General features: G+C 44.5%; 1 protein-coding gene across 1 annotated transcript in view; it reads left to right on the forward strand.

Annotated features, from left to right (window-relative positions):
- The first annotated feature begins 8149 nt into the window (after window positions 1–8149).
- Window positions 8150–26022, forward strand: part of ST6GALNAC6 (ST6 N-acetylgalactosaminide alpha-2,6-sialyltransferase 6) — a 52908-nt gene continuing 35035 nt past the window's right edge. Inside the window, exon 1 of the mRNA XM_077283907.1 lies at window positions 8150–8725. Coding sequence (XP_077140022.1) covers window positions 8717–8725 — 9 coding nt within the window. The 5' untranslated portion in view covers window positions 8150–8716. The remainder of the gene's footprint in view (window positions 8726–26022) is intronic.

Raw genomic sequence — 26022 nt, forward strand, 5'->3', positions numbered from 1 at the left:
ACTGGGCACTAGCTTCTCCCTTTAAGTTCATTTATCAGTCTCTTGTTGTTAGGACACACTTATAGTCCTGCCTGTCTCTCACAGACACAAGTCTCCCTCTTCTGTTCCTGAACAGACACTTCCTGCTTCTTGTTCAAAACCAGCACACAGCAGGGGAGAAAGGACTAGTACAAGTGCACACAAATAAGAGGGGAGCATTGTCTCTTAGGCCATGTGCACACGTTCAGGATTTTTAGCGTTTTTTCGCGTTTTTTCGCTATAAAAACGTGATAAAAACGCGAAAAAAACGCTAACATATGCCTCCTATTATTTACAAGGTATTCCGCATTTTTTGTGCAAATGTTGCGATTTTTTCCGCAAAAAAATCGCATAGCGGAAAAAAAAGCAACATGTTCATTAAAAATGCGGAATTGCAAGGATTCCGCACACCTAGGAGTCCATTGATCTGCTTACTTCCCGCACAGGGCTGTGCACACCATGCGGGAAGTAAGCAGATTATGTGCGGTTGGTACCCAGGGTGGAGGAGAGGAGACTCTCCTCCACGCACTGGGCACCATATAACTGGTCAAAAAATAAGAAATAAAATAAAAAATAGTCCTATACTCACCCTCGATGTCCCGCGCAGTGTTCCCGCCTCACCGCTGCACGCTGCCGTTCGGTTCCTGTAGCTGGTGTGCGGCGAAGGACCTTGCCGATGACGTCACTGTCCTGTGATTGGTCGTGAGCGGTCATGTGACCGCTCACGTGACCGTGACGTCACGGAAGGCCCTGTGCGCACAGACCAGCTATAGGAAGACGAACGGACGCCGCTTATGAGATGTCTGGGTGAGTATAAGCATTTTTTTATTTTTTTAATTATTTTTAAACATTCTATCTTTTACTATAGATGCTGCATAAGCTGCATCTATAGTAAAAAGTTGGTCACACTTGTCAAACAGTATGTTTGACAAGTGTGACCAACTTGTCAGTCAGTTTTCCAAGCGATGCTACAGATCGCTTGGAAAACTTTAGCATTCTGCAAGCTAATTACGCTTGCAGAATGCTAAAAAAAAGGCGAAAAAAACGGAAAAAAAACGCAAAAAAAAAAATGCGGATTTCTTGCAGAAAATTTCCGGTTTTCTTCAGGAAATTTCTGCAAGAAATCCGCAACGTGTGCACATGGCCTTAAAGTCATAGTGTGATTCAGCTCTTAGCATGGGATTAATCCCTATACACAGTGTAGAAAATAGGTATTTGATACACTGACGATTTTGCAAGTTTTCCCAACTACAAAGTGTCATGATCCAGACCGGGTTTTGAGTCCTGTCTTCCCTTTTCCCGGTCTGATCATATCAGGGGTTAACTTTTTTCAGCCTCAGTCTGGTCTCAGGTATGCTATTTAGCCCCGCTGTGTCCCACAGATCATGTCAGTTATAGTTTCTGCCTAGTGCTACTGTAGCTGACTCTGATTGCTCTGATTTGTCCTGCTGCTTTTGCTCTCTGAACCCGTGTCTCTGTTGTCCCCTGTTCCCGTCTTGACTCAGTGTTTCCCTTTAGTGTGCAGACTCCCTGGTTTGACTTGGCATGTATCCTGACCTGTTTCTGTCCTTTGTCTTGGCTTATCCGCTCCTGACTGTTACTGACCCCCTGGCTTGTCTCTGACCGTGAGTTTGCTTATTCCTTTGGTACAGCGCTTCAGTCTAGGATTTGACCCGATTTGTTTTGACTATTCTGCTGCCACGTGTGGTAGCCTCACTGTTGCACTGCAGGTTAGCCTTGTTTAGGTGCAGACCTGCTTTCTCTCTACTGTCATCTAGTGAAGCCTGCACCTACCTGCATTGCAGCAGCATGACACAAAGAATGGAGAGGTCTGTAATTTTTATCGTTGGTAAACTTCAATTGTGAGAGGCAGAATCTAAAATTAAAAAACAAAAAAAACAAAATCATGTTGTATTATTTTTAAATAATTAAATAGCATTTTATTGCTTGAAATAAGTATTTGATCACCTACCAACCAGCACCTACCAACAAGAATTGTGGGTCTCACAGACTTGTTAGTTTTTCTTTAAGAAGACCGCCTACTCTGCACTTATTACCTGTATTAATTGCACCTGTTTGAACTTGTTACCTGTATAAAAGACACCTGTTCACACACTCAAACTCTTCACCATGGCAAAGAGCTGTCTAAGGACACCAGGGATAAAATTGTAGACCTGCACAAGGCTGGGATGGGCTATTGGGCAATAGGCACACAGCTTAGTGAGAAGGCAACAACTGTTGGCGCAATTATTAGAAAATGCAAGGAGCACAAGATGACTGTCAATCTTCCTCGGTCTGGGGTTCCGTGCACGATCTCGCCTCGTGGTGCAATGATGATTCTGAGAAAGGTCAGCAATCAGCCCAGAACTACATGGGAGGACTATGTCAATGAAATGAAGAGAGCTGGGACCACACTCTCAAACATTACCGTTAGTAATACACTATGCCGTCACGGATTAAAATCCTGCAGGACATGCAAGGACCCCCTGCTCATATGCCCAGGCCAGTTTGAAGTTCGCCAATGATCATCTGGATGATCCAGAGGAGGCATGGGAGAAGATCATGTGGTCAGATGAGACCAAAATAGAACTTTTTGGTATCAACTCTACTCACCGTGTTTGGAGGAAGAAGGATGATTACAACTCCAAGAACACCGTCCCAACCAAGAAGCATGGTGGAGGAAACATCATTCTTTGGGGTGCTTTATTGCAAATGGGACAGGACGACTGCGCCGTATTAAAGGGAGGACGTGTGAGCAGGTTGCGGGATGCAGTAACGGACAAGAGGCAGAGCAATGACTAAAGTTAACATTACTATAACAGGTATACTCCACGCAGGGAGAGGGAAAAGTATAGGCAGGTGATATAAGCACAATGGGCGTGCTGGGGGAAGTAATGAGGGCAAAGGATATAACGACTGTTCATTTAAGAGTAAACTTATCAGTCCGACGGCTTCCTGCAAGCAGAGTCTTTGATGTACACAGTGGTGCTGACACAGTCAGCATGTGGGGAGTCTGGTGTAGACCTGCAGGCATTGACTATCGGGTTACTGGCGGTGAAGTAGAGTCCTTGACGTCATTTGTGGGGTCCTGAGTCGCCAAGAGAAGAACAGTCTCCCACACTGTAGGGGCTTGACAAAGGTCGGCAGCAGTATGCGGGTAAGGGTTAAGTTCTCTGTAAGTCACCCAGTATCTCTTAGGCGGCACTTATTATTATTTATTGATCCGTGGCATTGAGTACCTTGAGCAGAAGGGGCCAACGGGCGAAATACAGTTCTCCGGTCACAGTCTTTGTAGGTGGCAGCAGGGACCAAGTAGCGCGGAACTGGGCTGTCACGATGCTCAGAGGACGGAGCACCAAACTTCTCCTGCTGTGCGCTGCGTGTTCCCGCCAAGTCTTCCTCCCGCTGCCTCTACGCCCCTATGCTGTCAAGTGCAAAGGTCGGTCCCAGTTTCTAAGCTTCTCCCCGGATAACAAAGGTGATAATCCCGACAGTTCCGGCCTCGGCACGACAAAAGGTACCCCCGTTCCGGTATCTCTTCTTATAGATGGATTGGGTCATGTATTGCGAGATTTTTGCCTACAACATGCTTCCCTCAGTAAGTGCATTGAAGATGGTCGGTGGCTGAGTCTTCCAGCATGACAATGACCCAAAACACACAGCCAAGGCAACTAAGGAATGGCTCTGTAAAAAGCATTCCAAGGTCCTGGAGTGGCCTAGCCAGTCTCCAGACCTGAACCCAATAGAAAATCTTTGGAGTTAGTTTAAACTCAATGTTTCCCAGCGGCAGCCCTGAAACCTTAAAGATCTGAAGAAAATGTGTATGGATGAGTGGGCCAAAACCTCTGCTGCAGCGTGTGCCATCTTGGTCAAGAACCACAGGAAACGTCTGACCTCTGTAATGGTAAACAACGGTTTCTGTACAAAATATTAAGCTCTGTTTTTCTATTGTATCAAATACTTATTTCATGCAATAAAATGTAAGTTAATTAAGTAAAGTAAAGTAGGTGGGAAAACTTGCAAAAATAGCAGTGTATCAATTACTTATTTTCCCCATTAAACTTAAATTTTTTTACATGCATTTTGATCACGTTTTTGACACTGCGGATTTGTCTCTAGTTGGTACGTCATGTTTTTAATAAAGCTGCTTTATTTTTTAAACTTACTGGTATACTTTTGTCAAAACTTAGTTTTTTGATGCATTTTTGAAGTGGGAATGCACTAAAAATGCACATGTGTTTTTTTTTTTTACCTGCGGACTTATGCATCTATTGAAATTCTGTGGAAAAATTCTGCACATAAAATTCAGCGTACCACAAGACAAAATTGACATGTTGTAGATTTGAAATACGCACCATAGGAGTAATAAAAAGCACAGTGAGCACGAGAGTTCTAAAACTCCCATCCACTTTGCTGGAACTGCTTTGTTCAGGCCTGAAAAAGATGTGTACAGATATCATAAAGTGTGATATTTTAGAATTTTGTCTCTAAGGGTACGTGTCCACGGTCAGGATGGCCGGCGGTATCGCCGGAGCGGCGAAGCCGCTCGGCGCTAAGCCCCGCCCCCTTTCTGGGACGCGATGATGCCGGATGTGTTAACTGTACACATCCGGGATCATCGCACCCTCACATAGCGCCCTGTGATATTACTTGCGGCGACGCAGCGTCGCCGCAGGTAGCACGGACATGCTGCGACCTGAAAAGACGTGCAGCATGTCCGGAGTCGCAGGGAAGTCGGATGCGTGTTTCCACGCATAGTGGACACGGGATTTCATAAAATCCCCTCCACTATGCTGGAACATCTGGACGCTGCGTGTTTGACGCTGCAGCTCTGCGCAGCGTCAAACAAGCAGCGTTTACTGACCGTGGACACATACCCTAAGGGTATGTGTCCACGTTCAGGATTGCTTCAGGATTTGGTCAGGATTTTATGCAGGTTAAGGCCCGCGTCACACTCAGCGTATGTAAATACGGTCCATTTATTACGGCCGTAATACGCAGAAATGTTCCCAAAATAGTGATCCGTATGTCATCCGTAGGCAGGGTGTGGCAGCGTATTTTGCGCATGGCATCCTCCGTATGTAATCCGTATGGCATCCGCACTGCGATATTTTCTCGCAGGCTTGCAAAACCGACATCTAATGGATTTATGTGCTCAAATGTTCGTTAAAACTTATATACAGTATATATATATATATATATACAGTGTATATATATATATATATATATAATGTCATTGAGACACACACACTATATATATATATATATATATATATATATATATATATATATATATATATATATATATATATATACACTGTATTTATATTTAATTCAGCGCGAGATATGTGAAAAGCCGGTAATTCAATTGCCGGCTTTTCATTTCTCCTTCCCAAACCCGACAGGATATGAGACATGGTTTACATACAGTAAGCCATCTCATATCCCTTTTTTTTTGCATATTCCACACTACTAATGTTAGTAGTGTGTATGTGCAAAATTTGGGCGCTGCAGCTTGTAAAATAAAGGGTTAAATGGCGGAAAAAATTGGCGTGGGCTCCCGCGCAATTTTCTCCACCAGAGTGGTAAAGCCAGTGACTGAGGGCAGATATTAATAGCCAGGAGAGGGTCCATGGTTATTGGCCCCCCCTGGCTACAAACATCTGCCCCCAGCCACCCCAGAAAAGGCACATCTGGAAGATGCGCCTATTCTGGCACTTGGCCACTCTCTTCCCACTCCCGTGTAGCAGTGGGATATGGGGTATGAAGGGTTAATGTCACCTTGCTATTGTAAGGTGACATTAAGCCAGATTAATAATGGAGAGGCGTCAATTATGACACCTATCCATTATTAATCCAATAGTACGAAATGGTTAATAAAACACACACACATTATTTAAAAGTATTTTAATGAAATAAAGACACAGGGTGTTGTAATATTGGCCCACGCCAATTTTTTCCGCCATTTAACCCTTTATTTTACAAGCTACAGCGCCCAAATTTTGCACATACACACTACTAACATTAGTAGTGTGGAATATGCAAAAAAAAAGGATATGAGATGGTTTACTGTATGTAAACCATGTCTCATATCATGTCGGGTTTGTGAAGGAGAAATGAAAAGCCGGCAATTGAATTACCGACTTTTCTATAGAACGCCGCTGCGTATTTCTCGCAAGTCACACTGTTGGTCCGTGTGTAATCCGTATTTTTCTCGCCCCCATAGACTTTCATTGGCGATTTTTTTTTGCGCAATACAGTGACAAACGCAGCATGCTGCGATTTTCTACGGCCGTAGAAGACCGTATAATACGGATCCGTAAAATACGGCTGATAGGAGCTGGGACATAGAGAATCATTGGGCCGTGTGTTATGCGTATTTTCCGGATGTATTTTCTGCGCTCATACGTCCGTAAAACTTGCTAGTGTGACGCCGGCCAAAATCCTGACCAAATCTGCACCTGAGTTCACTGGCAGGTCATCTGCGTTGTCCTTGATTTTTTTCTGCAATGTAAGGACATGCTGTGTTCTTAAAAGACGCGCCACATGTGAGTTTTCTCGGGTGTGCCGCATGCGTCTTTTACTGCATAGTGGAGACAGGATTTAATGAAATCCCCTCCACTATGCTGTAACATCTGGACGCTGCGTTTTTTATGCATGCTGCTCAACGCTGCGTCAAAAACTCAGCGTTTCCTGAACATGGACACATACCCTTACGGTTTGTGCACATGTTGCAGATTTGGTGCACTTTTGGTGGATTTTTGCCATGCAAATTTGCTTGCAAAAACCAAAGCAATCGTGATGCCAGCAAAGCGAATGTGAAACTTGAAGTGTCATGCACACGTTGAGAATTTTTGACTTGCAGCGTTTCAGTTCTCTGTGCGTTTTTCACCATTGTCTTCACTCAATTCGGTCAAAAAATGCAGGGCAAAAACGCATCAAATACGCATAAAAAAAGCGCGTTTTTAGTGCCAAGAGATGCAGAAATGGTGCAGAAATTTCTAAATCCATTTACTCAATGTATGCACATAGTCCATGGAGCTGTTCACGTCAGATTTTTTCTTCAGATCAAGTGGCCCTTGCAAAATCACGGAGACATGTCTGATATTGATCGGAGGGTCTGATCACAATCAGCAATCCAAGTCAATGGATCTGATGGCATTCGAATGCCATCTGTGTGCTGTCTGTTTTTCACTGACAGATAGAAGAAGGTGGAGAAACTCAATCTAGGCATTATTCAAACGTTCGTTCTTCACGTATAAGTGCTATCCGTGTGATAGTCTATTAAGCAATTTACATGTCCGTGATTTTTCGCAGCCCAAGATTGCAGGGAAATGTCTCATTTGGATACGAGGGTCAGATCAAAATTGGCATTGCAAGTCAACGGTCGGTGAAAAAATCAGACTGCACTCGCATGACTTCAGAGTGCAGTCTGATTTTCATGGACTGCCAGAATATAGAAGGCGGGGAAACTTTTCTTTTTTTAATTTCTCCACATACAAGAAAAACGGATGACACTCAGACCAAACTCTGATAAGAATAATTGGTCCGATTTTCTTGTGCGCAAAAAATCCAATGTCTCAACGAAGCTTTATTTTCTCACCAGTGAAATAAACTGATGTAAATAACTGATGAAATTCCATGTGTTTTTCTCATACGTAAAAAAACCCCCTGACATTTGAATGACACCTAATGTATGATGATATTTCTTAATTGCCTAAAACATTGGGTTTTCTTAGATTTTCTAACAGATTTCCTCCCGCCGGGATGACCTCTTTTGTCTTTCAATGAGAATACATACAGCATTAGTTGTTTCAGATAATGCCGTTGGCAGAGCATAGCGTCCAAAGTCCTTAATAATGTACAAATATGGAATGTGGATTTAGCTGGTTAATCCCGCTGCCCTACACATCACTATCGCTCAGATACCACACATTCCAAGTTTAAAGGGCAACTGAGATGTGCCAAGGTAAAATCAAGACGTACATGAAAGACGTACATGAAATGTGCGTATATAAGTAATGTCCACATATGTATCATGCATACAGATAACATTCCCCCTCTTTACTTCTGTAATGATTGCATTATTTCAGCACCACTGTAGACATGTGGGCACTAGGACCCCGCTGCTCTCATGCACTGCTTCCATCTAGCAGCTGCAGACTTTAGCAATCTGCAGAAAGGGGAGAGACCCTGACACAGAAAGAGACCCCCTTACATACTAAAGGCAATGAGATCACAGACTGATTGGGGGAAAAAGAAGAAGAGATGGTTGCATTATGACGGACAATCTGCGTAGGTGGATTTAAGTGACAGACCCTCACGTAGACAGAGACCCTTTTATTTTGGATTGAGAGGCCTGGAATATAGATTGAGACCCTCGAGCTGGAAGATAGACCCTGATAAAGGAAGAACGAAGAGCTCATCCGGGTGAAGGTATAATGTGATCAGAAGAGAGGATACCCCAAATGTAGAAGGATTGGCCCCAATGTTGCGTAGAGGAGGAACTCCCCTTGAATACTTAGAGACAGTCTCTTCTAGGCTGCTCATAGGTAGATGCATAGAGATGTGCTGTGTATTGGGAGCGAAGGATTGATCCAAGAAGGAAGAAGGAGGAATATTGTGGCTACCGGCAAGTGGAACTATCCTGACACCCAAGACCAGGCCTGGTGACCAGAGGGGACCTCTGAGTGCTCCTATGGCCCCGGTGAGTGCAGGGGGGAGGGTGGCAGGAGCAGCAGTGACAGCTGTTCTTATATAATGAGTCCATGTCATTGCCCCCGTGTCCTGTATTGTGAGTGGGTACTGTGATGCCAGCTGGTCGCCGCTGCCCTCGTAAAGCTGTCGCAATATTTCCTAAATGGTGACCGAAATATGGCTCTGCTATGATTCGTAACTTGGCATGCCGGTCCTCTTTGATCTATACAGGTGTTGTTTTGGTAGCTTAGTACCAGGGGAATGTGTTGTCCTAATTCTGGGAGAATCAATCTGAGCACAAAGATTTGCCATATATACATTGAAAAAGAAAAAAGCATTCATTAAATAGGGCTAATTCACCAAAAAGAAAAAAAATTCTGAAACAGCGCCACCCCTGACCATGGAGTGTGTCTGGTAGTGAAACTCAGTCCCACTGAAGTTAATGCAGCGGAGTTGCAATAACACATACTAGTCAGAGTTGGCGCTGTTCCTGAAATAACGCAGCCATGTTTTTTTTTAATTCTTGGAGAACCCCTTTAAATAATTGGGGCTTTAAAAATAAATGCACTTCTGCCCCTCCGCAAGGGGGTTTGACTCCGTATTAGGCCCCCTTTATACGTACACACGTGCACCCATTATAATCTATGTGACTGCACATGTCCGTGTCCGTGTGACCCACACGTAGACGTTAGTTTTTTTCTGGCAGCACGGATGACAATATATACCACAAACGCGCACATGGATGACATAAAAGTGTGACATCTGTGTGAGATGTACCGGAATAGAATGCAGAATAGAAATGACAGATTTTTAGGTGTTAGATGTGCAAAGATATAAAGAGATAGATATCCATGAGATATATACTTAGTGATATCCGTGTGTAGTTTACGGTACATGTATTAACCTAATAAATAAATGTCTCCAACATTTTTTGTAAGCAGCAAAGGTAAAGCAGACAGTTGAGAGCTGATATTATCAGGCTGGGAAAGTCCATGGTTATTGGGCTCTTCCGAACCTAATAATACTAGCCCACAGCCCCCTCAGAAGTGGCACATCACGTGAGTGCTCCAATTCTGACGCTTCGCCTTCACTCTTCCCGATTGCCCTGGTTCAGTGGCTAATGGGGTATGGAGTTAATGTCCGCTGTGAATTGTCCAAAAACACGTTTGACATCAAATCCTGGTGTTAGTAATGGAGAGGTGTCTATCAGACCTTTTCCCTGAATCACCACTTTATAAAAAAAAAATCCCACACAAGTCCGCCGTAGTCAACTGAATCCGACGTAGCCCAAGGAAATCCAGCAAAGTCCATTGAATCCTTTGTGCCAAGACTGTGGAGCCTTGTTCTGAGGCTCCATTGTGTTTACAAACAACCACTACCGGATCACACTGCCCTCTGCGTGACCCGGCGGCTCTGATGGGCGGTAACGTTACTGATGTCACCACTATTCAGAGCCGCTGGGTCTTGCACAGCGCAGTATGATCCAGTAGTGGATCAGAACGAGGCTTCATAGTCTTTACACAATCAGGATTCAATGCGTTTTGCTGGATTCTATTGGACTACATCGTATTAGGTGGACTACGTCGGACCTGCGTGGGATTTTTATTTAAAAAAAAGTAGTGAACCAGGGAGTGTTTATTTGAAAAGTATTTTTTTCGTGCGTGTTATTTTTTTTTTTATTGACGCCTTTCCGTTACTAACAACAGGACTTGATGTCAGCTGTGTTTTTGGACAGTTCACAGCTAACCTGAACCCCAAGCTCCATTACCCCAATTGCCAACGCACCAGGGCTAGCATGACGAATGTAGAGCTAGTATTGGAGCATCTAATGTGATGCACCAATTCTGGAGTGGTTGTGGGCTTGTACTTTTTGACTGAAGGGCCCAATAACCATGGACCTTCCCTGTCTGATACTAGCTCTCCGCTGTTTGCTTTTCCATTGCTGGTTTAATTTTTTATTTATTAGCGCAATACATATATACAGTAAGCTACACACACAAGCCACTAATTATATATCTCATGGATATCTACTATCCATCTCTACTTTTGCTCACCTTTAAAACCTAAAAATCTGTCATTTCGATTTCGCATTCTATTCCACTACGTCACACGGACAGCACACGGATGTCACACAGAGTGTATACAACGTAGGAGAATGTGGTCAAATTCTGCGCTGCTGAATCATGTAGTCCAAAGGTATTATTAAAAGTGGTCTTTACTCAACGCGTTTTGAGTTTCAAAGAACGCCTTCATCAGGAAATACCACATAAGAATCCACAGAGTGCATATGGATAGTACACACATATGCAGCGCCCCAGAGTCCTGGTCGTTGCAGTACTGATGCTCCGCCGCTAAGGGCGGCTATGGTACGTCTGATGGCACTGAAGGAGTTCTTCTGACCAGGTATCACAGTCACCAATTCACTTCACAGTCTGGCCTCTAGGGGGAGCTAAGGGTTCTATGTATTAGGCCACTCCTCACAATCTGGTAAAACTGGGGGTTAGGCAGAAAGTTAGACAGAAGCTGACTGGGTTGGAACCAGGCAACACCTTGTGGCAGAGGGTGTTGTAGGGGAAGATTCAGAGGGGTCCCTGTCAGGGGTGGGATCCTGACAGAGGCCTAGCAATCAGAGAGAACGTTACGGGACCGCGCCACGATATAGCGGCGGTACCCCAAGAAAGGACAAGAAGCGAGGTTTATTGTGCTGAGTGAGAAACGAGATCAACGCAACAAGGAGAATACCAGTAGGAGTCGTGCTGTAAGACGAGGCAACATCCTACTGAGGCGCGTAACCGGTGGCCGGAACGCCGAGGAAGTATAGAGCTCCAGGCCAAACTTCAAACCTACGGCAGGACAGTCAGTTATAGGCGGGCTGTCTCACCCAATTGACCTAGGAAGACACAGGGGGGGTAACAACAGGAGTGGGGGGGGCGACGCTAGAGTCCCGGAAGAGCTCCGAGCCTCCCCGTCATACGGGTGCGTCCTAACCATAAGATCTGGGGGACGTGGAAGAACATCAGAATCGAGTTGTGAGGGAACACGAGAAACAGACACAACAGTTGTGGGGACTATCCCGTAAGCACAGCAGGGGAGGACCACAACACACAAGCGCTAGAAGGTAGGCACAGATTTCCACCTGCAAAGGGAGCTCTGGAGGTGCCATCGGACCGGCCAGGCTTGCGCAGCCCGGTTAACCGTATTCCGGATTGAGGATCCTGAAGCCTTCAGTAAAGAGGTAAAGAGACTGCAACCTGGTGTCCTCGTTATTTACTACAACCTGCATCGCACCACCACAACATCATCACCATCACGAACACCTATTATAGGGCGCCCCTCAGCAGGGTCGCGGACCGGGCCTAGCCACCGTGACACTCCCAGAGCAGAGACTCAGAGGCCCGTTACCGGGTACCCCTCGGCCCTGCGGCAGTGGGGGCGCTGCAAACACACATGGACTGTTTGTTTTTGTTTTTTTTAAGCAGATGTGTGAAGTATGGGAGTGCAATATGGGAGTGCCTGCTTACGAAATGTGTTCACAACTTTTTAAAAGAAGTTTTGTAATAAACTTGAAAATCAATCATAAAGCGAAGCTGCTGGAAAAGAAAGATTGGGGCTCAGCATTATTAATATCACAACCGTATAATGTGTCTTTGTGAATTATTATATTGTAGTAATAAAAATAGTCATAATTTAAAGGGGTTTCCCTGATAATAGAGAGAACGTGAAGTTTTCAGAGCGTTCCAGTCAGTCCATGCATACAAAATCACCTGCCCATTGGAAAGTAAGTAACAAGACCTCCTTCATACTCTTGGTGGACTCAGCTCACATTCAGACTGAGAATTAGGCCGGGGACACACACAACGTATAAAAAAAGGGTCCGTTTTTCACGGACGAGAATCGCACAAATGTTTCCAAAACAGTGATCCGTGTGCAGTGCGAGGATGCGATTTCCTCGCATCAAATTATCCCTTTGACATCCGTGTGACATCCGTATGGCATCCGTATGCCGAGATTTTCTCGCAGGCTTGCAAAACCGACATCTAATGGATTTATGTGCTCCAATGTTCGTTAAAACATATATACAGTATACATATACACTCACCGGCCACGTTATTAGGTACACCATGCTAGTAACGGGTTGGACCCCCTTTTGCCTTCAGAACTGCCTCAATTCTTCGTGGCATAGATTCAACAAGGTGCTGGAAGCATTCCTCAGAGATTTTGGTCCATATTGACATGATGGCATCACACAGTTGCCGCAGATTTGTCGGCTGCACATCCCAAAGATGCTCCATACAAGGCAGGATGGATCCATGCTTTCATGTTGTTTATGCCAAATTCTGACCCTACCATCCGAATGTCGCAGCAGAAATCGAGACTCATCAGACCAAGCAATGTTTTTCCAATCTTCTACTGTCCAATTTCGATGAGCTTGTACAAATTGTAGCCTCAGTTTCCTGTTCTTAGCTGAAAGGAGTGGTACCCGGTGTGGTCTTCTGCTGCTGTAGCCCATCTGCCTCAAAGTTCGACGCACTGTGCGTTCAGAGATGCTCTTAGGCCTACCTTGGTTGTAACGGGTGGCGATTTGAGTCACTGTTGCCTTTCTATCAGCTCGAACCAGTCTGCCCATTCTCCTCTGACCTCTGGCATCAACAAGGCATTTCCGCCCACAGAACTGCCGCTCACTGGATTTTTTTTCTTTTTCGGACCATTCTCTGTAAACCCTAGAGATGGTTGTGCGTGAAAATCCCAGTAGATCAGCAGTTTCTGAAATACTCAGACCAGCCCTTCTGGCACCAACAACCATGCCACGTTCAAAGGCACTCAAATCACCTTTCTTCCCCATACTGATGCTCGGTTTGAACTGCAGGAGATTGTCTTGACCATGTCTACATGCCTAAATGCACTGAGTTGCCGCCATGTGATTGGCTGATTAGAAATTAAGTGTTAACAAGAAGTTGGACAGGTGTACCTAATAAAGTGGCCAGTGAGTGTATATATATATATATATATATATATATATATATATATATATATATATATATATATATATATATATATATATATATATATATATATATATATATATATATATGTCATTGAGACACATATATATATATTCTGTATTTATATTTAATTCAGCATGAGATATGTTAAAAGCCGGTAATTCAATTGCCGGCTTTTCATTACTCCTGCCTAAACCCGAGAGGATATGAGACATGGTTTACATACAGTAAACCATCTCATATCCCCCTTTTTTTTGCATATTCTACACTACTAATATTAGTAGTGTGTATGTGCAAAATATGGGCGCTGTAGCGTGTTAAATAAAGGGTTAAATGGCGGAAAAAATTGGCGTGGGCTCCCGCTCAATTTTCTCCGCCAGAGTGGTAAAGCCAGTGACTGAGGGCAGATATTAATAGCCTAGAGAGGGTCCATGGTTATTGGCCCCCCCCGTGGCTACAAACATCTGCCCCCAGCCACCCCAGAAAAGGCCAGAGGGCGCCTCACCGCAACTCAATGTAAGTAAAGATCACTCAGCTTTCCTTTCATCACCCGGGGATTACAGACACGAGCGAGTGCTTTAGCGCAGCTCCTGCCTGTAAAATAATTAACCCCTTCAGATGGATTACCTCGTGGGACCTGACAGTTCATCAGAGGGTATGTATATTGTTGGTTTATTATTTTGCCAAGCGAGGGTGTTCCGGATGGATTGAGAGAGCAATAAAATACTAAAACAACCTGTTTGTTTCTTTCATTAAAATACTTTTTAATAATGTGTGTGTGTGTTTTATTAACCATTTCGTACTATTGGATTAATAATGGATAGGTGACATAATTGACGCCTCTCCATTATTAATCTGGCTTAATGTCACCTTACAATAGCAAGGTGGCATTAACCCTTCATTACCCCATATCCCACCGCTACACGGGAGTGGGAAGAGAGAGGCCAAGTGCCAGAATAGGCGCATCTTCCAGATGTGCCTTTTCTGGGGTGGCTGGGGGCAGATGTTTGTAGTCAGGGGGGGGCCAATAACCATGGACCCTCTCTAGGCTATTAATATCTGCTGTCAGTCACTGGCTTTACCACTTTGGCGGAGAAAATTGCGCGGGAGCCCACGCCAATTTTTTCCGCCATTTAACCCTTTATTTTAGCAGCTACAGCACCCAAATTTTGCACATACACACTACTAACATTAGTAGTGTGGAATATGCAAAAAAAAGGGGGATATGACATGGTTTACTGTATGTGAACCATTTCTCATATCATGTCGGGTTTAGGCAGGAGAAATGAAAAGCCGGCAATTGAATTACCGGCTTTTCTAGAGAACACCGCTGCGTATTTCTAGCAATGCACACGCATGGTCCGTGTGTAATCCGTTTTCTCGCACCCATAGACTTGCATTGGCGAGTCTCGGACGAGATACGCTAACAATCGCAGCATGCTGTGATTTCACTCGGATCCTGAATACGGCGGAGAAAATATCGGATGATGGGAGCTGCACCATAAATTAACATTGGGCCGAGTGCTATGCGATTTTTTATCGCATAGCACTCGTCCGTATTACGGTCTAGTGTGACCCCGGCCTTAGACCGAATTCAGACGTGCTGACATCAATATTCGCCTATGAGACTGTTAAGTTCAGGTCAGGAGTCCGGCGGGCGGTCTGGACATCACCTACTCGGACTGTGTTTCATAGACGTCTGACTTTGGCCTTATGGGGAAAAAAAGTATTTCAACTTAAAACATATATTGGAAATCGCTTTATGCAATCACTTCCTGTAAACTCTGCCCTGTGTGAGGTTTTGTAGAACAGTCACTTACTCATTTCGGCCCCGGATGCGATGTGTTCCATTGTACTCGGCAAAACTTTTTGAATAAAAAAAATAAATAAATAACTTTCGATTTTGACAAGTCCTGATCCTAAGGGTATGTGCACACGTCAGGATTTCTTGCAGAAATTTTCCTGACAAAAACCGAACATTTCTGCCAGAAATCTGCATGCGTTTTTGACACGTTTTTGATGCGTTTTTTGTGTGTTTTTTCCAAATGCATAGAATTGCGGGAAAACCGCGGAAAATCCGCAAAATTAACCCCTTCACCCCCAAGGGTGGTTTGCACGTTAATGACCGGGCAAATTTTTACAATTCTGACCACTGTCTCTTTATGAGGTTATAACTCTGGAACGCTTCAACGGATCTTGGCGATTCTGACATTGTTTTCTCATGACATATTGTACTTCATGATAGTGGTAAAATTTCTTCGATATAATTTGCGTTTATTTGTGAAAAAAACGAAAATTTTGAAAATTTCGCAATTTTCCAACTTTGAATTTTTATGCCCTTAAATCACAGACATATGTCACGCAAAATATTTAAGTAACATTTCCCACATGTCTACTTTACATCATCAATTTTGGTACCAAAATTTTTTTTTGTGACGGAGTTATAAGGGTTAAAATTTGACCAGCAATTTCTCATTTTTACAACACCATTTTTTTTTAGGGACCACATCTCATTTGAAGTCATTTTGAGGGGTCTATATGATAGAAAATACCCAAGTGTGACACCATTCTAAAAACTGCACCCCTCAAGCTACTCAAAACCACTTTCAAGAAGTTTATTAACCCTTCAGGTGTTTCACAGGAATTTTTGGAATGTTTAAATAAAAATGAACATTTAACTTTTTTTCACAAAAAATTTACTTCAGCTCCAATTTGTTTTATTTTACCAAGGGTAACAGGAGAAAATAGACCCCAAAATTTGTTGCACAATTTGTCCTGAGTACGCTGATACCCCATATGTGGGGGTAAACCACTGTTTGGGCGCATGGCAGAGCTCGGAAGGGAAGGAGCGCCATTTGACTTTTCAATGCAAAATTGACTGGAATTGAGATGGGACGCCATGTTGCGTTTGGAGAGCCCCTGATGTGCCTAAACATTGAAACCCCCCACAAGTGACACCATTTTGGAAAGTAGACCCCTTAAGGAACTTATCTAGATGTGTGGTGAGCACTTTGACCCAACAAGTGCTTCACAGAAGTTTATAATGCAGAGCCGTAAAAATAAAAAATCATATTTTTTTCACAAAAATGATCTTTTCGCCCCCATTTTTTTATTTCCCCAAGGGTAAGAGAAGAAATTAGACCACAAAAGTTGTTGTGCAATTTGTCCTGAGTACGACGATACCCCATATGTGGGGGTAAACCACTGTGTGGGCGCATAGCAGAGCTCGGAAGGGAAGGAGCGCTATTTTACTTTTCAATGCAAAATTGACTGGAATTAAGATGGGATGCCATGTTGCATTTGGAGAGCCCCTGATGTGCCTAAACATTAAAAACCCTCACAAGTGACACCATTTTGGAAAGTAGACCCCCTAAGGAACTTATCTAGATGTGTTTTGAGAGCTTTGAACCCCCAAGTGTTTCACTACAGTTTATAACGCAGAGCCGTGAAAATAAAAATTCTTTTTTTTTTTTCACAAAAATGATTTTTTAGCCCCCAGTTTTGTATTTTCACAAGGGTATCAGGATAAATTGGACCCCAAAAGATATTGTCCAATTTGTCCTGAGTACGCTGATACCCCATATGTGGGGGGGAACCACTGTTTGGGCGCATGACAGAGCTCGGAAGGGAAGGAGCGCCATTTGGAATGCAGACTTAAATGGATTGGTCTGCAGGCGTCACGTTGCATTTGCAGAGCCCCTGATGTACCCAAACAGTACAAACCCCCACAAGTGACCCCATATTGGAAACTAGACCCCCCAAGGAACTTATCTAGATGTGTTGAGAGAACTTTGAACCCCCAAGTGTTTCACTACAGTTTATAACGCAGAGCTGTGAAAATAAAAATTCTTTTTTTTTTCACAAAAATGATTTTTTAGCCCCCAGTTTTGTATTTTCACAAGGGTATCAGGATAAATTGGACCCCATAAGTTGTTGTCCAATTTGTCCTGAGTACGCTGATACCCCATATGTTGGGGTAAACCCCTGTTTGGGCACACGGGAGAGCTCTGAAGGGAAGGAGCACTGTTTTCCTTTTTCAATGCAGAATTGGCTGGAATTCAGATCGGATGCCATGTCCCGTTTGGAGAGCCCCTGATGTGCCTAAACAGTGGAAACCCCCCAATTATAACTGAAACCCTAATCCAAACACACCCCTTACCCTAATCCCAACAGTAACCCTAACCACTCCTCTAACCCAGACACACCCAACCCTATTCCCAACCGTAAATGTAATCCAAACCCTAACCCTATCTTTAGCCCCAACCCTAACTGTAGCCCCAACCCTAGCCCTAACCCTAGCAATAACCCTAGCCCTATCACTAGCCCTAACACTAGCCGTAACACTAGCCCTAACCCTAGCCCTAACACTAACCCTAGCCCTAACCCTAGCCCCAACCCAGCCCTAACCCTAGCCCCAACCCTAACCCTAGCCCCAACCCTAACCCTAACCCTTGCCCTAACCCTAACCCTAGCCAAAACTCTAGTCCTAACTCTAGCCCTACCCCTAACCCTAATGGGAAAATGGAAATAAATACATTTTTTAATTTTTTTATTTTTCCCTAACTAAGGGGGTGATGAAGGGGGGTTTGATTTACTTTTATAGCGGCTTTTTTAGCGGATTTTTATGATTGGCAGCCGTCACACACTGAAAGACGCTTTTCATTGCAAAAAATATTTTTTGCGTTACCACATTTTGAGAGCTGTAATTTTTCCATATTTGAGTCCACAGAGTCATGTGAGATCTTGTTTTTTGCGGGACGAGTTGACGTTTTTATTGGTAACATTTTCGGACACGTGACATTTTTTGATCACTTTTTATTCCGATTTTTGTGAGGCAGAGTGATCAAAAACCAGCTATTCATGAATTTCTTTTGGGGGAGGCGTTTATACCGTTCCGCGTTTGGTAAAATTGATAAAGCAGTTTTATTCGTTGGGTCAGTACGATTACAGCGATATCTCATTTATATCATTTTTTTATGTTTTGGCGCTTTTATACGATAAAAACTATTTTATAGAAAAAATAATTATTTTGGTATCGCTTTATTCTCAGGACTATAACTTTTTTATTTTTTTGCTGATGATGCTGTATGGCAGCTCGTTTTTTTGCGGGACAAGATGACGTTTTCAGTGGTACCATGGTTATTTATATCAGTCTTTTTGATCGCGTGTTATTCCACTTTTTGTTATAAAGCGTTGTTTTTTGCCTCGTTTTTTTTTTCTTCTTAGGGTGTTTACTGAAGGGGTTAACTAGTGGGGCAGTTTTATAGGTTGGGTCGTTACGGACACGGCGATACTAAATATGTGTACTTTTATTGTTTTTTTTATTTTATTTAGCTAAAGAAATGTATTTATGGGAATAATATATATATTTTTTTTTCTTTATTTAGGATATTTTTTTTATTTTTTTTTACACACATGTGGAGATTTTTTTTTAAACTTGTTTACTTTGTCCCAGGGGGGGACATTACAGATCATTGATCTGACAGTGTGCACAGCACTCTGTCAGATCGACGATCTGCTGTGCAGGGCTGCAGGCTTACCAGCGCCTGTTCTGAGCAGGCACTCGGTAAGCCACCTCCCTCCCTGCAGGACCCGGATGCCGCGGCCATCTTGGATCCGGGACCTGCGGCGAGGAGGGAGCTAGGAGACCCTCGGAGCAAAGCGATCACATCGCGTTGCTCCGAGGGTCTCAGGGAAGCCCGCAGGGAGCCCCCTCCCTGCGCAATGCTTCCCTATACCGCCGGTACACCGCGATCATGTTTGATCGCGGTGTGCCAGGGGTTAATGTGCCGGGGGCGGTCCGTGACCGCTCCTGGCACATAGTGCCGGATGTCAGCTGCGATATGCAGCTGACACCCGGCCGCGATCGGCCGCGCTCCCCCCGTGAGCGCGGCCGATCGCGTATGACGTACTATCCCGTCGGTGGTCATACGGGCCCACCCCACCTCGACGGGATAGTATGTCTGATGTCAGAAAGGGGTTAATGAACATGCTGCTTTTTTTACCGCGATGCGTTTTTTTTGCGGAAAAAAAATGCACCTTGTGCACAAAACATGCAGAATACATTCTAAATGATAGGATGCATAATGCATAATGTTTTATAGCGTTTTTATCGCGAAAACCTGTGCACATACCCTAAATCTCTGTGGAAGCCCTGCATATATTTGGACATTCCCTAATTATTAAAAACAGATCTCAAAGTATCACGCTGCAGGAACCCCCAGCGATCAGCAATAATCTGTGTGTCACTGTTAAATTTCTCCAGCAGCGCCACCGCAGGAGAAATGAAGCATGAAACAGTGTCTATTCAAATCAGTGGGCTGTATGTAATGCAGGACAAGTCCAGCAGAGAGATGTTCTCTATAAATGTTCTCCACTTTTGGCAAGAAATTAGGATCTTTTTCCCAATAGGCTTTAAAAAACAAACAAACAAACAAACAAACACGTTTTATATTCACTGAAGAAGATTGGGGAAATATATAATGGCGGCAATAACAACATGTTATACTTTAAAATCCCCAAAATCTCGCAGCCCTATACCTACCCTATGATTTGGGATCCTGGTAATACAAAGTGTCACAAAAATGCTCCCGTGCCAGATTATAATACAAATCATATGATAGTCAAAAACTTTGAGGACCTCAGTCTGTGGATGGCTTCTGAAAATGAATAGGGATCAGCTACGTAGTCCCCATTAATTAACTATTTTAGGCTTTTATACAAGCCAATACGCAAAGCCACAGAGTGCAAAGCGAAGAGACGAGAGCAGAGCGAAGCCACAGCGTGCAGAGACGAGAGCAGAGCAAAACCACAGCGTGCAGAGACGAGAGCAGAGCAAAGCAACAGCGTGCAGAGACGAGAGCAGAGCAAAGCCACAGCGTGCAGAGACGAGAGCAGACAGGAGCAAACAGAAAGGAACTGATTACAACGATGCCAGGCACCAGACTGAGAATCCAGGGAGTTTAAATAGCAACACCCCTGGACTAACGAACCAGGTGGGTACCAAGCTGGGGAAAGAAAATCAAAGTGTCATGTCGCTAGTGACCACAAGAGGGAGCCAAAAAGTTCAATTCACAACAGTACCCCCCCCCTTAAGGAGGGGTCACCGAACCCTCACCAAGACCACCAGGGCGATCAGGATGAGCAGCGTGAAAGGCACGAACCAAATCGGCCGCATGAACATCAGAGGCGACCACCCAGGAATTATCCTCCTGACCATAGCCCTTCCACTTGACCAGATACTGAAGCCTCCGTCTGGAGAGACGAGAATCCAAGATCTTCTCCACTACGTACTCCAACTCGCCTGTTGTGAATTCTGTTTTTGGGCTCCCTCTGGTGGTTACTGGTGGTACTGGTTGACTGGTGTCTTGTTTTTTCCAGTGCACCTGTTTCCATTAGGAAATTGGGAGTCTCCTATTTAGTCTGGCTTCCCAGTCATTGCAGTGCCGGCAATCAATGTTATCAGAGCACCTTGTTGCTTGCTTCCTGCTCCAAGTCTGCAAGTCAGCTAAGTTGAATCTTTGGCTTTTGTGTTTGTTTTGTCCAGCATGCATTTTCATATCTCGTGCGGCTGGAAGCTCTAGTGATCTGGAATTGCTACTCCGGTGTCATGAGTTGACAACGGAGTTAAGGTAATTCCAAGATGGCTGTTCAGGGTTTTGAGGTGACCGCGAAGTCCTCTTTTGTATATTCCGCTATCTAGTCAGAGGGCCTCGCTTTGCTGAATCTATATTCATACTGCGTTTGTGTTTTCCTCTTACCTAACCGTTATTATATGTGGGGGGCTACTATAACCTTTGGGGTTTCCCTGGAGGCAAGTCAGGTCTGTGTATTCCTCTATTAGGGGTAGTTAGTTCTCCGGCTGGCGCGAGGTGTCTAGAGACAACGTAGGCACACCCCCTGGCTATTTTTAGTTGCGTGTTAGGTTCAGTATCGCGGTTACCTAAGATACCATCCTTCCTAGAGCTTGTCCGTTTTTGCCTAAGTCCCTGCCATTGGGAATCATGACACTCGCCCTCAACCAACACCGGAGCAGGAGGCTCAACAGAAGGAACCACCGGCACAACGTACCGCCGCAACAAAGACCTATGGAACACGTTGTGAATGGCAAACGACACCGGAAGATCCAAGCGAAAGGACACTGGATTAAGTATTTCCAAAATCTTATAAGGACCGATGAAGCGAGGCTTAAATTTAGGAGAGGAGACCATCATAGGAACAAACCGAGAAGACAGCCACACCAAATCCCCAACGCGAAGTCGGGGACCCACACCGCGGCGGTGGTTGGCAAAACGCTGAGCCTTCTCCTGTGACAACTTTAAGTTGTCCACCACATGATTCCAAATCCGCTGCAACCTATCCACCACAGAATCTACCCCAGGACAGTCAGAGGGCTCAACATGTCCCGAGGAAAAACGAGGATGAAAACCAGAGTTGCAGAAAAATGGCGAAACCAAAGTAGCGGAACTAGCCCGATTATTAAGGGCAAACTCAGCCAATGGCAAGAAGGTCACCCAATCATCCTGATCTGCAGAAACAAAACACCTCAAATAAGCCTCTAGAGTCTGATTTGTTCGCTCAGTTTGGCCATTAGTCTGAGGATGAAAGGCAGATGAAAACGACAAATCAATGCCCATCTTAGCACAAAAGGATCGCCAGAACCTGGAAACAAACTGGGATCCTCTGTCAGACACGATATTCTCAGGAATGCCGTGCAAACGAACCACATTCTGAAAGAATAAAGGAACCAGATCGGAAGAGGAAGGCAGCTTAGGCAAGGACACCAAATGGACCATCTTGGAAAAACGATCACATACCACCCAGATGACAGACATGCCCTGAGACACCGGAAGATCTGAAATGAAATCCATGGAAATGTGTGTCCAAGGCCTCTTCGGGACAGGCAAGGGCAAGAGCAACCCGCTGGCACGAGAACAGCAAGGCTTAGCTCGAGCACAAGTCCCACAGGACTTCACAAACGACCGCACATCCCATGACAAGGAAGGCCACTAAAAGGACCTAGCCACCAAATCTCTGGTGCCAAAAATCCCCGGATGCCCTGCCAACACCGAGGAATGAACCTCGGAAATGACTCTGCTGGTCCATTTATCAGGAATAAACAGTCTGTCAGGTGGACAAGAGTCAGGTCTACCAGCCTGAAATCTCTGCAACACACGTCGCAAATCCGGAGAAATGGCCGACAAGATAACTCCCTCTTTAAGAATACCAGCTGGCTCTGAGACTCCAGGAGAGTCAGGCACAAAGCTCCTAGAAAGAGCATCAGCCTTCACATTCTTTGAACCCGGTAGGTACGAGACCACAAAGTCAAAACGGGAGAAAAACAATGACCAACGGGCCTGTCTAGGATTCAGGCGTTTAGCAGACTCGAGATACATCAGATTTTTGTGATCAGTCAAGACCACCACACGATGCTTAGCACCCTCGAGCCAATGACGCCACTCCTCAAATGCCCACTTCATGGCCAACAACTCCCGATTGCCAACATCATAGTTCCGCTCAGCAGGCGAAAACTTCCTAGAAAAAAAAGCACATGGTCTCATTATAGAGCAACCAGGGTCTCTCTGAGACAAAACGGCCCCTGCACCGATCTCAGAAGCATCCACTTCAACCGGAAAGGGAAGTGAGACATCAGGCTGACACAAAACAGGCGCCGAAGTAAACCGGCGCTTCAGCTCTTGGAAAGCTTCCACGGCTGCAGGAGCCCAGTTAGCAACATCAGAACCTTTCTTGGTCATATCCGTCAAAGGTTTAACAACGCTAGAAAAGTTAGCGATAAAACGACGGTAGAAGCTAGCAAAACCCAAGAACTTCTGAAGACTCTTAACTGACGTGGGTTGAGTCCAATCATGAATAGCTCGGACCTTGACTGGGTCCATCTCCACCGCAGAAGGGGAGAAAATAAAACCCAAAAAGGGAACCTTCTGCACTCCAAAGAGACACTTTGAGCCCTTGACAAACAAAGCATTCTCACGCAAAACCTGAAACACCATCCTGACCTGCTTTACATGGGAGTCCCAATCATCAGAAAAAAACAGAATATCATCCAGATAAACGATCATAAATTTATCCAGGTACTTCCGGAAAATATCATGCATAAAGGACTGAAACACTGAAGGGGCATTAGAGAGCCCAAAAGGCATCACCAAGTACTCAAAATGACCTTCGGGCATATTAAATGCAGTTTTCCATTCATCTCCCTGCTTAATGCGCACAAGGTTGTACGCACCACGAAGATCTATCTTGGTGAACCACTTGGCACCCTTAATCCGGGCAAACAAGTCCGACAACAGAGGCAAAGGATACTGAAATTTAACAGTGATTTTATTCAGAAGCCGATAGTCTATACAAGGTCTCAAAGATCCGTCCTTCTTGGCCACAAAAAAGAATCCCGCACCAAGAGGGGAAGAGGATGGACGAATATGCCCCTTCTCCAGAGACTCCTTGATATACAAACGCATTGCGGTATGCTCAGGTACAGACAGATTAAATAATCTTCCCTTAGGAAATTTACTACCTGGAATCAAATCTATAGCGCAGTCACAGTCCCTATGAGGAGGAAGAGCACTGGACCTGGACTCGCTGAATACATCCTGATAATCAGACAAATACTCAGGAACTTCCGAAGGAGTAGAGGAAGCAATAGACACCAGCGGGGAATCGCCATGAATTCCCTGACAGCCCCAACTTGACACAGACATTGCCTTCCAATCCAAAACTGGATTATGGGTCTGTAACCATGGTAGACCCAAAACGACCAAATCATGCATTTTATGCAGAACCAGAAAACGAATCACCTCCCGATGTTCAGGAGTCATGCACATGGTTACCTGTGTCCAAAACTGCGGCTTATTTTCCGCCAATGGCGTAGCATCAATACCTCTAAGAGGGATAGGATTTACCAACGGCTCAAGAACAAAACCACAGCGTTTGGCAAATGAAAAATCCATAAGACTCAGGGCAGCACCTGAATCCACAAACGCAATAACAGGGTAGGAAGACAATGAGCAAATTAAAGTCACAGACAAAATAAATTTAGGTTGCAAATTACCAATGGCGACAGGACTAACCACCTTTGTTAAGCGTTTAGAGCATGCTGATATAACATGTGTAGGATCACCACAGTAAAAACACAACCCATTCTGACGTCTATGATTTTTCCGTTCATTTCTAGTCTGAATTCTACCACATTGCATTAAATCAGGTGTTTGTTCAGACAACACCACCAGAGGATTAGCGGCTTTGCGCTCCCGCAAACGCCGGTCAATTTGAATAGCCAGTGCCATGGAATCATTCAGACTTGTAGGAATGGAGAAACCCACCATCACATTCTTAATGGCTTCAGAAAGGCCATTTCTGAAATTTGCGGCCAGAGCACACTCATTCCACTGAGTAAGCACGGACCATTTCCGAAATTTTTGGCAATACACTTCAGCTTCATCCTGGCCCTGAGAGATAGCCAGCAAAGCTTTTTCTGCCTGAATTTCAAGATTGGGCTCCTCGTAAAGCAACCCGAGCGCCAGAAAAAACGCATCAATATTTGCCAATGCCGGATCTCCTGGCGCTAACGAGAAGGCCCAATCCTGAGGGTCGCCCCGCAAGAAAGAGATAACAATTTTTACTTGCTGAGCTGAGTCTCCAGACGAACGAGGTCTCAGAGATAGAAACAATTTACAATTATTCCTGAAATTCCTAAACTTAAATCGGTCTCCAGAGAACAGTTCAGGAAAAGGTATTTTAGGTTCTGACATAGGACTACAAGTAACAAAATCTTGAATGCCCTGCACACGAGCAGCAAGCTGATCCACACTAGTAATCAAAGTCTGGACATTCATGTCTGCAGCAAGCTCAAGCCACTCAGAGATAAAGGGGAGGAAGAAAGAAAAAAAAACAAAAAAACTCAGAATTTCCTTTCTTATAATCCCTGTTATGACCCCAGTGGACAGGGTCTCAGAGGAACGTGTAAGTCTGCGAGATTCAAAAATCCAGCTCATAGGGCTGTGTGTTGTGAATTTGGATTCGGGGCTCCCCCGGTGGCTACTGGTGGAATTGAACTGGTGTCTTCATCTTCTCTGTTCACCTGTTCCCATCAAGATGTGGGAGTCGCTATATAACCTTGCTTCTCTGTTAGTTGCTTGCCGGTCAACAATGTTATCAGAAGCCTCTCTGTGCTTGTTCCTGCTCCTAGACAACTACTAGATAAGTTGGACTCTTGTCCATGTTTGTTTTTGCATTTTGTTCCAGTTCACAGCTGTAGTTTCGTTACTGTGTCTGGAAAGCTCTTGTG

The sequence above is a fragment of the Ranitomeya variabilis genome, chromosome 2 (assembly GCF_051348905.1).
Source record: "Ranitomeya variabilis isolate aRanVar5 chromosome 2, aRanVar5.hap1, whole genome shotgun sequence".
In the NCBI taxonomy this organism is placed as follows: Eukaryota; Metazoa; Chordata; class Amphibia; order Anura; family Dendrobatidae; genus Ranitomeya; species Ranitomeya variabilis.